General features: G+C 38.1%; 1 protein-coding gene across 10 annotated transcripts in view; it reads left to right on the top strand.

The window, feature by feature from the left end:
- The window catches only part of LOC120720582 (LIM and calponin homology domains-containing protein 1-like), an 84,113-nt gene that overhangs the window by 39,141 nt on the left and 31,718 nt on the right, over window positions 1-13,254 (top strand). For 9 of the 10 annotated variants that reach the window (XM_040010309.1, XM_040010305.1, XM_040010307.1 and 6 more), the window contains exons 4-7: window positions 3,836-3,942; window positions 8,238-8,268; window positions 11,388-11,498; window positions 12,892-13,090. In XM_040010309.1, coding sequence (XP_039866243.1) covers window positions 3,836-3,942; window positions 8,238-8,268; window positions 11,388-11,498; window positions 12,892-13,090 — 448 coding nt within the window. The other variant, XM_040010314.1, reaches the window with a different exon arrangement.

The raw sequence follows: 13,254 nt of genomic DNA, 5'->3' as shown, positions 1-13,254 counted from the left end.
AGCTGTATAGGTCAGTGTTCGCTGGTTGTGGCAGATTCTTATCCCAGGCATCTCTGGGTTGACTGGCATGCTCATGTCTTATAGTGTGTTAATAGACATGCAACGGTGATCTCCTGGCAAGATGAGTAGTGGTAATTAATTAATATGAATAGTAGTAATTAATCTGCTTGAATAGGTGTTTCATTAGACATGACATTTATTAGATCAAGTGTTTTATATTATTTTTAATAATAAACACTGGTATGTTACATAAATGCCTTCCAATTTGAACTTTACATATTTTGCATATCAATTTTAAAAATTCTATGACTCATTTTTGAAAAAATATAAAAGTGTTTGCTGTCAACTCAAAATTTCATCTTGATCAAGTTGAAGACTTTTTTTTCAGTTTGAAGCAAAATTAATTATCCTGTTGTCATTAGAATATCTGTAAACCTGATTCACCACTGCAGTAAAAATTGAGCCATATTAAACTTTGCACCGTTAGAATAATTTATATGACTGATAGCTCTGAAAAATCCATTTCATATTTGGATATCTGAGGTGATCTGTGGGTGGCTTACCAAGTCTTTTGCAGTGTTTTTCTTGAAAGGGACAAAAACAATTGTCCAACATCAGGCCTTAAACTCTGACCTGCTTCCCTGAGAAAGTTGTTGTTCTAATTAGGACATTAATCAAATTCCAGTGAAGGTTAAGTCTGAAGAAATCCAAACATATAAAACTAATTTGACCTTTACGTCTCGGAATATGTGACCAATGTGTTAGCTAAAGAACATATGTTCTGATGTTTGTAAAATTAATTTACATTCCATTCTAATTCATGCTAATTTCACCACAATGCTGAGATTTTGAGAATGGACAGAGTGGACAGGGGCTTTATTTCTGAGTCTACCTCCAGACATCAAGTCCTCCTCCAAACACATTCAGCTGTCAGTCATTTCTTTGTGGTAGACACCCAGTTTCCTGTGGCAAGGACCTGCATATCAGAACAAAGTTATACTCCCTTCCTTAAAAACGCACTCACACACTCTTTCCAAATACCCACTAAATTACCGCTTTATCTATCATGTTAGTTGCTAACAAATGAGCCGGATAAATCCCCTTTTGTTATTGTTAGTCTGGTTCCAGACTACATGATGTTAGAACTAAACAGAGAAAATGTGGGATGAAACTGCTTAATTGGAAACAAGATTAAGTTCCTCTTTCACACTACCATATCCCCTGCTGCCCCTGACTATAGATGGATGGACTATAGATAGATAATTGACAAGATGAGCCACGGTTTATAGAAATACTGTGTATGTATGTGTCTGTATTTACCAACCAGGTTAAATCATTAATTGCATTATTCTGTAACCAAAACATTTCACCTGCAGCAGAAATGTGTGTTACTTTGTGTTATGCACAACATTGAAGTCACAAATCTACAGTTTACTTGCCAAGTGGGAGTACCATAAGCAGTGCTTGCAGCAGCCATTATCTTTGCTTATAGGTTAACACACACCTGTGAAAAATGTGATTATGCATTCCTCTAGTCAAAGGGTCATTCAGCAGTTTAGGGTGATACAGCCTACAAAAATAATGCATAACTGCTGTGATTTTTCTGAGCTGTCTTTTTTCCATCTTGTTTGTGAGCAAGTGAGCTCTCTGCTCTGGCTGCAGCTCTATAAAAACATTGCAGAACCAACTGTCAACCTGAAAGTACATGGGTAAAATGTTGATAATTATTTTAGCCACTTTCTATGCTGCCAACTTGCAAGCACAGCAACATCTAGTCAAGTAGTTGTACACTTCCTTTGTTTGCAATGCTTTTTGTGTCTATGCAACAGTTTATCTTGTGATTTACTTGAGTTGGATAATGCAATCATTGTTTATTCAGCTCAGCTTATCATATCTAAATCTAGCAAAGGATATTACAATGTTTGTCATTGTTAATTATTGTAAAGGTGATAATTAATCATATCTATGTATGCTTCTTAGTTTTTTGTTTTTTTTTTAAAGATCTGTATTGTATTTGGTCTCATATTCAACTTTCTGCAATTTCAGATGTTGGGCAACAGCTCAAAGTAGACTCATTATGTCTGCTTAAAGATATTATTTGATCCAAGTTTTTGTGTGGGAAAAATAAACCATGTTGCCTTCCCTGTGTTACATCAGTATGATGATCATATTCTTAGAGTATGTTTCACAAAAATTCTAATCCTCCTCCTTTGTGAGTTGGATGATTCCTTGTTCCAAGTGTTAACTCATTTCTACTATCTGGAAAATAAATACTAGTATTAATCGAATGCAGCTGATGTGAAAACCCTTTGTTTTGAAGTTTTAATATGACCATGATCGGCTTAATCCTGCGGCAGGTGTGTCATTTCAGAAGTAAAATTTCTCAAAAAGACCTTGCTGATCCTGTTAGAGAGATATCCTAGCATAAGTGTGTATATCTTTGGGTGGGGTTGCCTCACCAGGAGAGCAGAGATGGCACTGTCCCAAAAACACAGGAAGGTGCAGGGTGGATTTGGAGGGGTAGTTTGCTACAGTTGGAAAAGGATCGTGAGAACAAGTGCATGCAAGTGTGCATGTTTGTCATTGTACCCATGCATGGTTTACCCAGGTTTTTTGTTTTTTTAATTTTATACTTGGTAGTGTGTACATATAAATAACACTCCAACTTTTATGTGTCTGAATATTCCAAAAAGAGTTTATTTAAAGCAGCATTTTGTGCAAGCGCATGTATACAAGCACAGTGTGCTTGTGTTTGGCATGTGAGAGGGAGAGACTGTGTTTGGGACAATTGGGGTGGAGAGGAAATGGTGACACCCTGAGAGAGAAAGGGAGAAAAGAGTTTAGGTTGTGGCCCTCTGAAAGACTGAGAGACATAGAAACAAAGAGAGCGGGAGAACCTGGGAACTGGAGAGGAGAGCCTGGCTCAGGTTGCGTCCAACAAAGAGTTTGTCAGAGAGCAAAGGAGAGTGAGGGAGAAGGACTAAGACGATGGGCAGAGTAAAACATTGAGGAGAGAAGGAAGGAAGGATTCGAGAAGAAGCCGATAAACAAGAAGCAGGAAATATTTGAACAGAGGAACCCGTCAAGAGCGAAAGCTGGAGTAATCTGAGAGATGAGATGTACGAAAGCTGGGCACAAAACCTGATGGTGTCACATTTCTGTTGAGCAGGTATCCTGATTTTTATGGCGAGACTCCTTGTTTGTGTGTGTTTCTGTGCAGGAAAGAAAGTATCTGGTCATTTCAGTTTGTTTGGCTGACAGAGACCTTGGAAATGTTTGTGGGACATGGTTCATGTGGGATAATTTAAGAGAATGTTGACATTTTCTCTCTTTAGCTGTTAGTGTGCAAAGATGTTTCTACCAGGAGTTCAGTCTATTTAATCGAAAAGAAAATATAAAATTGGGGTGGGGGGGGGATTACTACGCCAATGAAAATAAATGAAGTAGACATACTCAGAAGGGCTAGAACTGTGTCAACAGAATCACTTTTAGCAGTTAATATTGGTTTGTATATTCATTCCCTTTATTTTTTTAGATGAACTTTGATTTGATGAAATAATGAGCAAGGCAACATGTTGATTTAAATGTTTAAGTCAATAAGTGATCTGTCTCATCTGTGTGACTCGCATGTTTCGAGTAGTTCAGTGTATATTCATGTTAAATGATATGGTCCTTCTTGCAGAGTTTGCATTTAGAATAGAATAATAGAATAATAAAATTCTGTAATTATAATAGAAAGTGTATATTAGTTGAGGTCTTGCATGGTTTATCTGATGTAGCTTTTCTTTCTGTCTCCTAGTATTTATCCCAATGAAATTGTGTTTTCGCTCTACAGGACAACCTCAGTGTGTTTTTGCGTGGCTGTGAGGAGTTAGGACTGAAGGGCTCCCAGCTCTTTGACCCTGGAGACCTGCAGGACACATCAACACGCCCCACGACCAAGTAAGACTCGACCACTTGAGTTATGTTCCACAGATAATATCTACCATTTGAACAAGTTGAGTCCTGCGGCGTTGACTGTGTAGATTTGACCATATATACTGTATGTAGAAAAGTCTAATGTGATGCTTTCCAGATGGTAAAACATAGATACACGGATGACAAAAAAGAACCTAAAAGTTAGTTGATGAATTTTAATCAGTTTGCTTAGTTTGTGAATGTCTTAGAATTTACTGCTTTTTGCGCTCTGTTGACACTGTTACTGTGGCACTAACTAAAGGTGACAGTTTTGAAATAATACTTACTAATGTGAGCTTTAAATTATTTATAGCTTTGACATTTATTTACACAAGACTCTAACTTTTATCTCTCTACAAAACAGTGAGGGTGCTGTTATTTCATAGTAAAGTGAAGCTTTGGTGAATGGAATTTTCCTAAATGTTTCTCTGCTTCAGAAGGTAAATATCTCCACATTTACCTTTGGAGATATTTTTCTCTGTTGTTATAGGACAGTTGTTTAAACTTTTTTTTTTTTTTTTAATTATTCTTATCACATTTAAATTGAGGTTTAAATTTTCAAACAAAAAAGACAAAAAAAACTGTATTTCCTAAAATTCTTTGTTGGAAATGCTCTATATCACTAGATGGTGATGGTGAACACTTTTAGCCTGCTTGTCTCAAACACTGGTTGTGCATTTCTTTGTCTCACTTTGTCAGTAACCCGTCTGTCATTCTCTGCATCAGACAATCAAGCAGTTCACTGAAACACAAATAAGTAGACGGGAGTCAATGGAAGTTTGCATGAGCCTGTGCCAGTGAAGCAACAATGACATATCTGTGAGACACAATTGGTCTCTGTCCAAATAAAACACAAGGGTGTGCATCACACACTGAACCATGACTCCTACTTTGTTGCTTGGTAACAAAGCCAACTGCATCTAGCTTTTCATACTGTATATGTGTTTGTGTGAATATGTGGGTGTTTCACTGTCTTTGGCATGCACTGTCTGCTGGCTGTGTATTACCAAGGTTTCATTCACAGAAGGGTTTTAAAGGTGCTTTTGGAGATGGGGCAATGCATCTCTATTTTGTTTGCGTCTCTGTTTATTTATTCTTGATTCAGCATGTGCACATATCTACAAGTATAATAATTTAGTTAATGTAAGAAAGGTCTAATATTGCCAATCAAGATTGTTAGATGAAGAGGGACATATAATTGTGTCATTTTCATAACACTGTTTACAACTGGTCTTGAGTGATGTGATAAAAAAGAAAAATGTAGGTATATATCGAAACAAAGAACAGGGGCTCAGGATAGAGCCTTGGGTAACAACACAATTAAGTTGGGCGACTCATTAGCATTCATAGTGAGCCTGTACCTAATATGCCACAGGGTGATTTTTTTTTTTTTTTCTCTTTCTGTCATTGATTGTTTAATAGCATCTCCAAAAACATGCAGGCAGTAGTATATTAAAAATGATGCAATCTGGATTCATATTTACTCAATACACCATTGCTTCTATTGACATGTTAAAATTGAACTTTGCTTTCATTGTTCAAGTAGCCCTGCACTTCATCTGGTGCTTATGTAACTCTCTCACATATAGAAGGTTATTTCCTACACCTTTACTCTTCTAGAAAACTTCGGACAGCTAGGGCTCAGACAAACAGATTGTAGTGCACTGTGAGCTGAGGAATAGAATATCTACTGTTCCTGTTGATGGTCATGGCTCATTTTCCAGGATAAGCAATGGTTTGCCAGGTAGTGGAGATGAGAGGAGATGACAGCTGTGTTTCTGTTCAGCAGTCTAGTGGATTTCACAGAAAATTTTGAAATGCTGTAAAATATAAAACACAGGTTAAATCTTTACCTCAGTTGCATTATCCGTAAATATACTGATTATGGCTAAGTTAATGCCACTGGCAGTATTATGGAAACCATTTAATGCTTTCATCAAAAATAAATAAACATTAACTCATAAGCAGAAAGAATAATGTTACTATCATCACATAACATAGAGCTAATAGAGGGAAATGTCTTGGTAGTTATGTTTAACAAAAAAAATATAGTGTAAATAATAAATTATGACTTTCAAAGCCAGATTATAAAATCTAATCACGTGAGATAATTTTTTCAGAAATGACTAGCTAGCCAATTTTTAAAGGCGTTTTCAAATGTTTGTTTTTTCAGCCATAAGTTACTTTATATCAGTTTTTACAAATTTGATATTAAACTACTGTATATACCCATGCTTAATATACATTTGACATATGTAAGAGAAAAGAATAAGCAGCAATATCATTACTAGTTTATCTGTTTTTAGCCTTTACATTAAATACATTTTGTCATTTAAACGACAAAGACAAACATGCAGGAAAAAAATGTAAGACTATGAGAGCTGTTTACATTAGCTTGGGCCTCTTAATATGATCTAATACCTTGTGGAATGTGTATTTGTCCTTTGATTGTGCACTTACTAGCTAACAGCAGAGAAAAGGTACTTGTCTCCATGTTTATTTAGTCAACTGACAGAATGAGAGGATGATGAGGGAGGGGTTGCTGTTCATGCTCTCAAGCTCATTTCACCTTCTCCACCTTTATTTGTTTCTCATGTACCTGCTGCCATTCAAAGCCCAACTTTGAGTGTCACTTGCATGTTGAATGAGTTGGCCTAAGTTAAGCAGAGTCTCAGGATGTGTTGTATGAATTCTGGCATAAAATAGTTGTGTTCTGTACCTGTAACATTGAAATCCCCACATAAGAAAATCCTGTATATAAGTACAAGATAAGCTATTTAGTGTCCTTGTTTATCTTTTCTTTTTGAATCCCTGGAAGTACAATGTGTGTGTATATATATATATATAATAAGGACATGTTAAGCTGAGAGCCTTCGTAAAGATGTTTACGAAGGCACCAAATAAAAAAAAGAAAAATGTTGTGTGCATTTATACATCAAACAAATGGGTTGGTTCAGCAGTCTTTGGAGTCTTGGGAAATGTACTGTAGATGAAAACAAGTGTACTACATGAAAAGATGAAGCGCACAAGCATCTCTGGTTGAACTCACATTGAACATTTGCCTATAAGCAGCCCAGCAAAAGATAATTCCAGTCTAATCCGTGTTCACCTCTTGGCTATACATAGTTTCCTGGTATCCCTCCCATCCATTATGCTTTTTTTTTTCCAAATTAAAGGTTATTATTCTTAATTTTAAAAAACTGTAACATTTAAGCTAAATATGAGTTTCCCATAATTAATTGTTTTTTAAGTTGACCTTTTATACATTGTCCATAAAGATATTTAAAAAAAAAAAAGTAAAATGTTGTGAAATGACCTTATGCTGATATGATATACATTAGTTATTTTTATTGACGTTGCTACTAAGATATAATAACTATTCTGGCTTTTTCCAAGTCGCTAATGTTTAATCAAGTATCAATTTTAACAATTTATTGATCCTGTGATCCTCTCATGCTGCGCTGATCCAGGTACAAAGATTGTGGCAGGACATAATTGCAATCAACTCTAGTTTAAGAATACTTTAAATGTTTTTGTTGCCTGTTTTTTTTTGTTTTTTGTTTTTTTTGGCCATTCATCAGGCTTCACGTGTCTTTCACAGCTTAAGAAAAGGCAGATTGTGGATTTTATGTGATTGAGACTATTTAAGAAAACAAAGTCTCACACTTCCTGTATGTCTCTGTGTTTTAGCCTTTGTTTTCTCTGTCTTTGTTTTTCACCTCTCAGCCTAGAAATTTGTATTTCTACAACATGAGTGCATTTTAGTCAGGTTTACAATCGCTTCATTCCACTTCCCATTTATAGCTCACGTGGTAATCCGCAAGATTCACATCATTTCATTTTGGCAGCGTCTGTGGTGCTAAGTGGCCTCCGCCGTGGAGACGCTCCACCTCCCAGAGATCAGTTGGCAGTCAACTCACTAGGCTACCACTATAGCACGTGTCTCTTCTATCTACTACAAAAGTATTTCTCGTTGTGAATTCTGGACTTACCATTTTAAATTTCAGTGTTTCTTTCCTTTCTATTTCAGCAGTTATTCAGTTGCTAAGACTGTTAACGAAAGGTTTTGCCAAAATGTTAGCTTTCTGTGCGTGGGCTACAGTCACTGCAGATTCTTATATTTCACAAAGTTTAGTTTTTTCTGCTGTTTCACATAGATATGTGGGAGATGGCACATCTTGAAGTTGTCTGCTGTTATCTTTATGTAAGGCACTTCACTGAATAGAACCAGAAGTCTCACTACCTCCTCTGTCTGTCTCTCTCTGTGTTTCATTCTCCAGGGGAAGTGACGGCAGTCGAAAGCTCAAGAATGTAAGTGATACTGTCAGGTTACAGTGGGATAATTTGTTTGTGTGCTAAATACATGTTTGGAAAGAAAGTGTTATTCTGGTGCTGTGTTTCTCTTTTTACTTTCACTATCCATGATTTCAATGGCTCTTACTAATCCGTGAACCACCTCTGTGTTTTCCTGTTAAAAAGTTGTTCCTCTTTTCTACGTTCTTGTCCCTGGGCCTGGATCACTGGGGTTCTTTCTCTATATTGTGGGGCATTTACCTTTACATAAAGTACCTTGACACAACTCTTACTATGAAATGGTGTTAAATATCTAGTTTCTATTCTGTCTGTATTATCCTTTATTACCTTTCCACTTTACCCTATTTATGTGCATCTGTTCATGCATCTTACTTTGTTTGTTTTAGATGGTATGTTGGGTTTTCATATTTTTTGCTTAGTGTTTTCTTGCACCTTCGAAGTCAACTATTTCTACATATTCTGTGAGTCTAGATTGATTTCAGGCGTCTTTATTCTTGCCTCTCTTACAGCCTTTTAATTATTTAGAAGCCCGTTATAGTCACTGTCTGCTCAAATCAGCACCTTCCTATCCTTTTTCTAATAATGCCGCTTTAAGAAGTAGAACACACAATGCTGGCCCTGCCTACTCTGCAGTCAAAGCAGTTCTACTCGCGCTCTCTCTCTCGCTATGTCTCTGTCCTCCCCTCCTCTCTCTGTGATGCTGCTGTGCACTGTACAAGTTAATGTGTCGAGCTGCAGCACTGGTCAGGCCTGTTAGCTCATTTAGCTGACTAAACATGGGGGACTCCAGCATTTGCAGCGGTGGCAAATGGCTAACATATTCCCAGCAGCCAACACTTTTGCAAGGAACCTTCTGCTGTGATGTTCTGTAGATTCAGGACTAAGGACTAGGATTTGACAGCAGCTGTCTCTGCAACACATCAAATATTGAGTGGTGACGAAACTGCATCGAGAGGAATTTGCTGATGTGATGACAAAGGTGTTGTTTAGCAAACAGCAGATGGGACGTTACCATTTTTAAAAGAGGTATGCCTGGATAAGGTACTGCTGAATCTGCTGTGTTCATGAGACTGTTATTTAGCAGGTAAAGGTGTGAAGAAGAAGGCCTGATTATGCATAGTGATGACTGTGAGGTAACAAAACAAAATCTGTATCTGTATGCATGTCTGCATGCACTGGATAGTGCTGAGGTCCTGACATAATAGGTGGAATTTTGGCTTCGTTCATGACCCTGCAGTGTGTGACTTTAAGTGTGTTTGCACATGAACCAAAAAGGTGAATGTTGTTTTCCAGTGGAACTTCCTTGACAGGTCTGTCCACGTGTGCACTGACAGGCAGCTGCTGAAATTGACAAGGCAAAGCATGTGTGACGCTATGCATTATTCTGCTGTCACGTCGTTTATTTTCATTCCTGACTGTCGAAACTCCGCTGACATGTACTTAAAGTTTGCCTTTGAAATTCTTTAAGAATGCTCTTCGTTAAGTATTGGTTGGTTTAGTGCTGCATGTGTAAATCATACAGACAGAGTTTTGGAATGTGATTGTGGAGTTTGGGATTGATAAGGGTGTGTTTACAGCACAATAGTTAGCAAGTGAAACACATTTGGTGCTGACCCAGTTCCAGTGGGAGTTGGCATGAATCTGCTATTGTGGTGACACAGAAACTCCATATTCTGCTGCTGAGAGAGCTGCAGTATGCAGCTAATGAAGTTTAACCTCAGCAGCTGTGTTGTCACAGCTTCACCTCTGTAGTGTCAGGATATTAGATAAAAAATCTCATGTGGTTCTGAAAATATGGCTTATGAAACTAAAATTGTATAACAGTTAGAGTCAATGATTGATCGATGGAACTGTCCCCAGTTGCAGCTCAATGATGTTTCACCCTTTAATAAGGCTAAAAGTTTAACTTATCTTCATCGTCCAACACAGCTTCACATAAAAGGTCTCATTTAGCTTTGTGCTTATTCTGATCAGCAGACTGGTTCTTTTGCACTCCCTCCAACTGCGCTTGAATGGCAGAAGTTGTTTACACTGACAGTATGACTGAAATAAACACATTAAGCCTTGCTGAGCTTGCTTATCAAAGCGCTCCCTGTGGACAGCTCGTTGACATGGACACAGTAAATATAGCTGGGAGCTCTTTGCCAACAGTGTTAAAGGTGCAGCTCTGTGTGATTTCCCTTTGGCCGGAGTCAGTGTGTAAATTTTACATTTTAGACATTTAGCTGACAAAAGAACTTCAGTTCGTTGGTTCCTCAACCACAGTCAGTTACGTTGGGGCATTTGTTACAACCAGTGGTGCCAAAACAAAAGTAGAGGCTCTTTCAGCTGCTCATTCAGCTGCTGTTAATGTGTTTCAGAGAGTTAAGAATGACCGGGTAACTGATATACTCAGCACTAAGCTAGCTAACAGGCAATTATAAATCACTGTGACCACAGAAAGGTGGCTATATGTCAGCAAGAGAAGTGCCTGTGACCAGTTTTGGTGTCTGAACAGTGCCTCAGTGTTGTTGTGTTTCTTCCAGCTGCGTTTGCTAACTTATCACTTCTTTGGAAGAGGCTGGGCTGCAATTACCAGGAAACTAGCTGGCACTGTTTTACAAAAAAGGGAAAAGTGAAAGCAAGAGAGTGGGTGTTTTGTTGTAGTTTTTTCTTTGTTTTTTTTCTTTTTCCTTCAATGCATCCAATATTATTTATAGCTATTTGACTGCTTTGCTGCATGAACATACCAGAGATACACCTGTGTAGCATATTTTGAGTTGACAGGCTAATGAACAGTGTGAATCCAGGGTATCATTTTGAAGACTTGGGATGCCAGTGGCCTTTGAGGCTGCTGGCCAGACTGCTTTTTCTCTGCTAGTGACGATTAGGATTTGAAAACTAATTTTGAATGTTATTTTTCTAAATTAATAAGTTTAATATTGTTGGACTGTACAATTTGTTTAAGGTGATGTAAGGCTGACTGGAATTAAGTGAGAGTGCTTTGAGTTGGTATTGAAATGTGATCAAGTAGCTCTTTAGTTTTAAAAGGTTAATTTGTTTCATGCTTTTCTTTTATTGGAAAGATCAGCTGATATTTTTTCATGATTTTTGTCTGCATTTCTTCTTTTCTTCAGGTTTTAATTACTATCTACTGGTTGGGTCGTGCTGCCAATAGCTGTACATCCTACAACGGGCCCACGTTGGACCTGAAAGAGTTTGAGGGCCTGCTGTCACAGATGCGAAAGGTTGGATAGCTCATGTTTATGCCAGCGATAAAAATATAATGGAAATCTCAAGTACATGGATAATATAGTCAGCACTTGCTTTTTTCCCCCCCCATTATGTCTCTCTTAGTAACCAGAGCTATAAAGTGTAATAGGTAGGGAGACCATATGCTATATTAAATATTTGATCCCTGCAGTAATTCATTTCTACAGCCAAAGTGACCTGAGGCATGACACACAGCTTCTGCAGAATCACTTATTTTGGAACTGAGATTCAGAAAATGTGTGTTTGTTCGCTGTACTAACATTTCTGAGAAAACACATTTTCACCCGAGTTCCAGTCAAGAAAACTGAATTTAACCTACCTTTTACCTTTTTAATGACCCAAGAAAAAGGAGAAAAGTTAGAAATGGCAAACCCTCAAGACACATACATGCATACACCCTCTGTGACCGTCATTCGTAGCCATGATGTCAGTTCTGTGCAATTTATTCCACTATGTGACGTCCTTTTGCTATTCTGTAAAACTGGGAAATTGCTGCCAATTCAGCAAAAATACTTTCCCAGATGTTCACACGTTGCAAACGGACAACACAAAGCCATAATTCCACAAAGCAAAAAAAACTTTGATAAAATGAAGGAAAGCTCATCATGTGCAGGTGCATGAAATTCCAGAGTGACTATTCACTTCCCGCCACACTTCCAACAGTTACTAAATGGAAGCTGGACCTTACCAAAACTGATGATTGAAAAGCACTAAGCAGGTAAATGTGAGCTCAGCTGCACTCTTATTTACTTTTTGTAAAAAGCTTAGTTTAAGTGCTTGTTTTAAAGGGTGAGTTACGAGGGAGATGCATATTTTCTTACTTAACTGGTATAGTGGTATATAAGTTATAATATATTGGTTTAAATTGTGTAAAAGTGAAAGAAACAAGTCACACATGACTTCTGCTGCTGTAGAGCCTGTTTTATAAGCATAACAAAGACATTTAGGAGAGTTTGGGAGTTGCATAACAGATGGTAGAGGGGTCATGGGCAGGAAGTCTTTTGGTAGACAGGAAAGGCCTTTCCCCACCTTCCATTAGCTGCAACAACACATTAAAGCTGTGGACAGAGAAAGGGAGGGGTCACTAAGGTGAAGAGAAAATGATGAAGAGTGATGTAGGTAGAAGAAGAGAGAGGTTATTGGAAAAATAGATGTGGGCAGAGTGGAGACTTGCAGCATGACGGCTGTAGTGGACACAAAGGCCAAACAACACAAGTTTGGGGGACTTCAGTGACGACTGATGGAACATGCAGCGAAAATTCCTAATTCATTTTAGGGTGTTTGATTACTTTCATTACTCTCCACCATTTGTTATCACTCTTTTTTTTGTGCTCGTGCATTTTGTAAAATGTGTGTATGCATTCTCAGGAGACAGAAGAGGCAGAGAGCCCTAAACGCAGCATCCGGGACAGTGGCTACATTGACTGCTGGGACTCTGAGCGCAGCGACTCTCTCTCTCCGCCACGCCACGGGCGCGAGGATTCATTCGACAGCCTGGACTCCTTCGGATCACGCTCAAGACAAACCCCGTCACCAGACGTCCTGGTCGCCCGCGGCAGCAGTGATGGTAGGAAAAAAATTGAGTCTATAGACTCTTCGATTCACACTGAACTGCTAGTTTTAGTTGACTGTGAAAGACTGGTTACAATGGCCACCCTTTAAATCACAATTTGCAGGTTAAATATGTTCAGTAGCCATTGTGTTGTTTTAGCAATAGCTGTTTTTCCTGCG

The sequence above is a fragment of the Simochromis diagramma genome, unplaced genomic scaffold (assembly GCF_900408965.1).
Source record: "Simochromis diagramma unplaced genomic scaffold, fSimDia1.1 OVJJ01000585.1, whole genome shotgun sequence".
Classification (NCBI taxonomy): Eukaryota; Metazoa; Chordata; class Actinopteri; order Cichliformes; family Cichlidae; genus Simochromis; species Simochromis diagramma.
The sequence above is the reverse complement of the archived record's forward strand: the minus strand, read 5'-3'. Positions and strand labels throughout refer to the sequence as shown.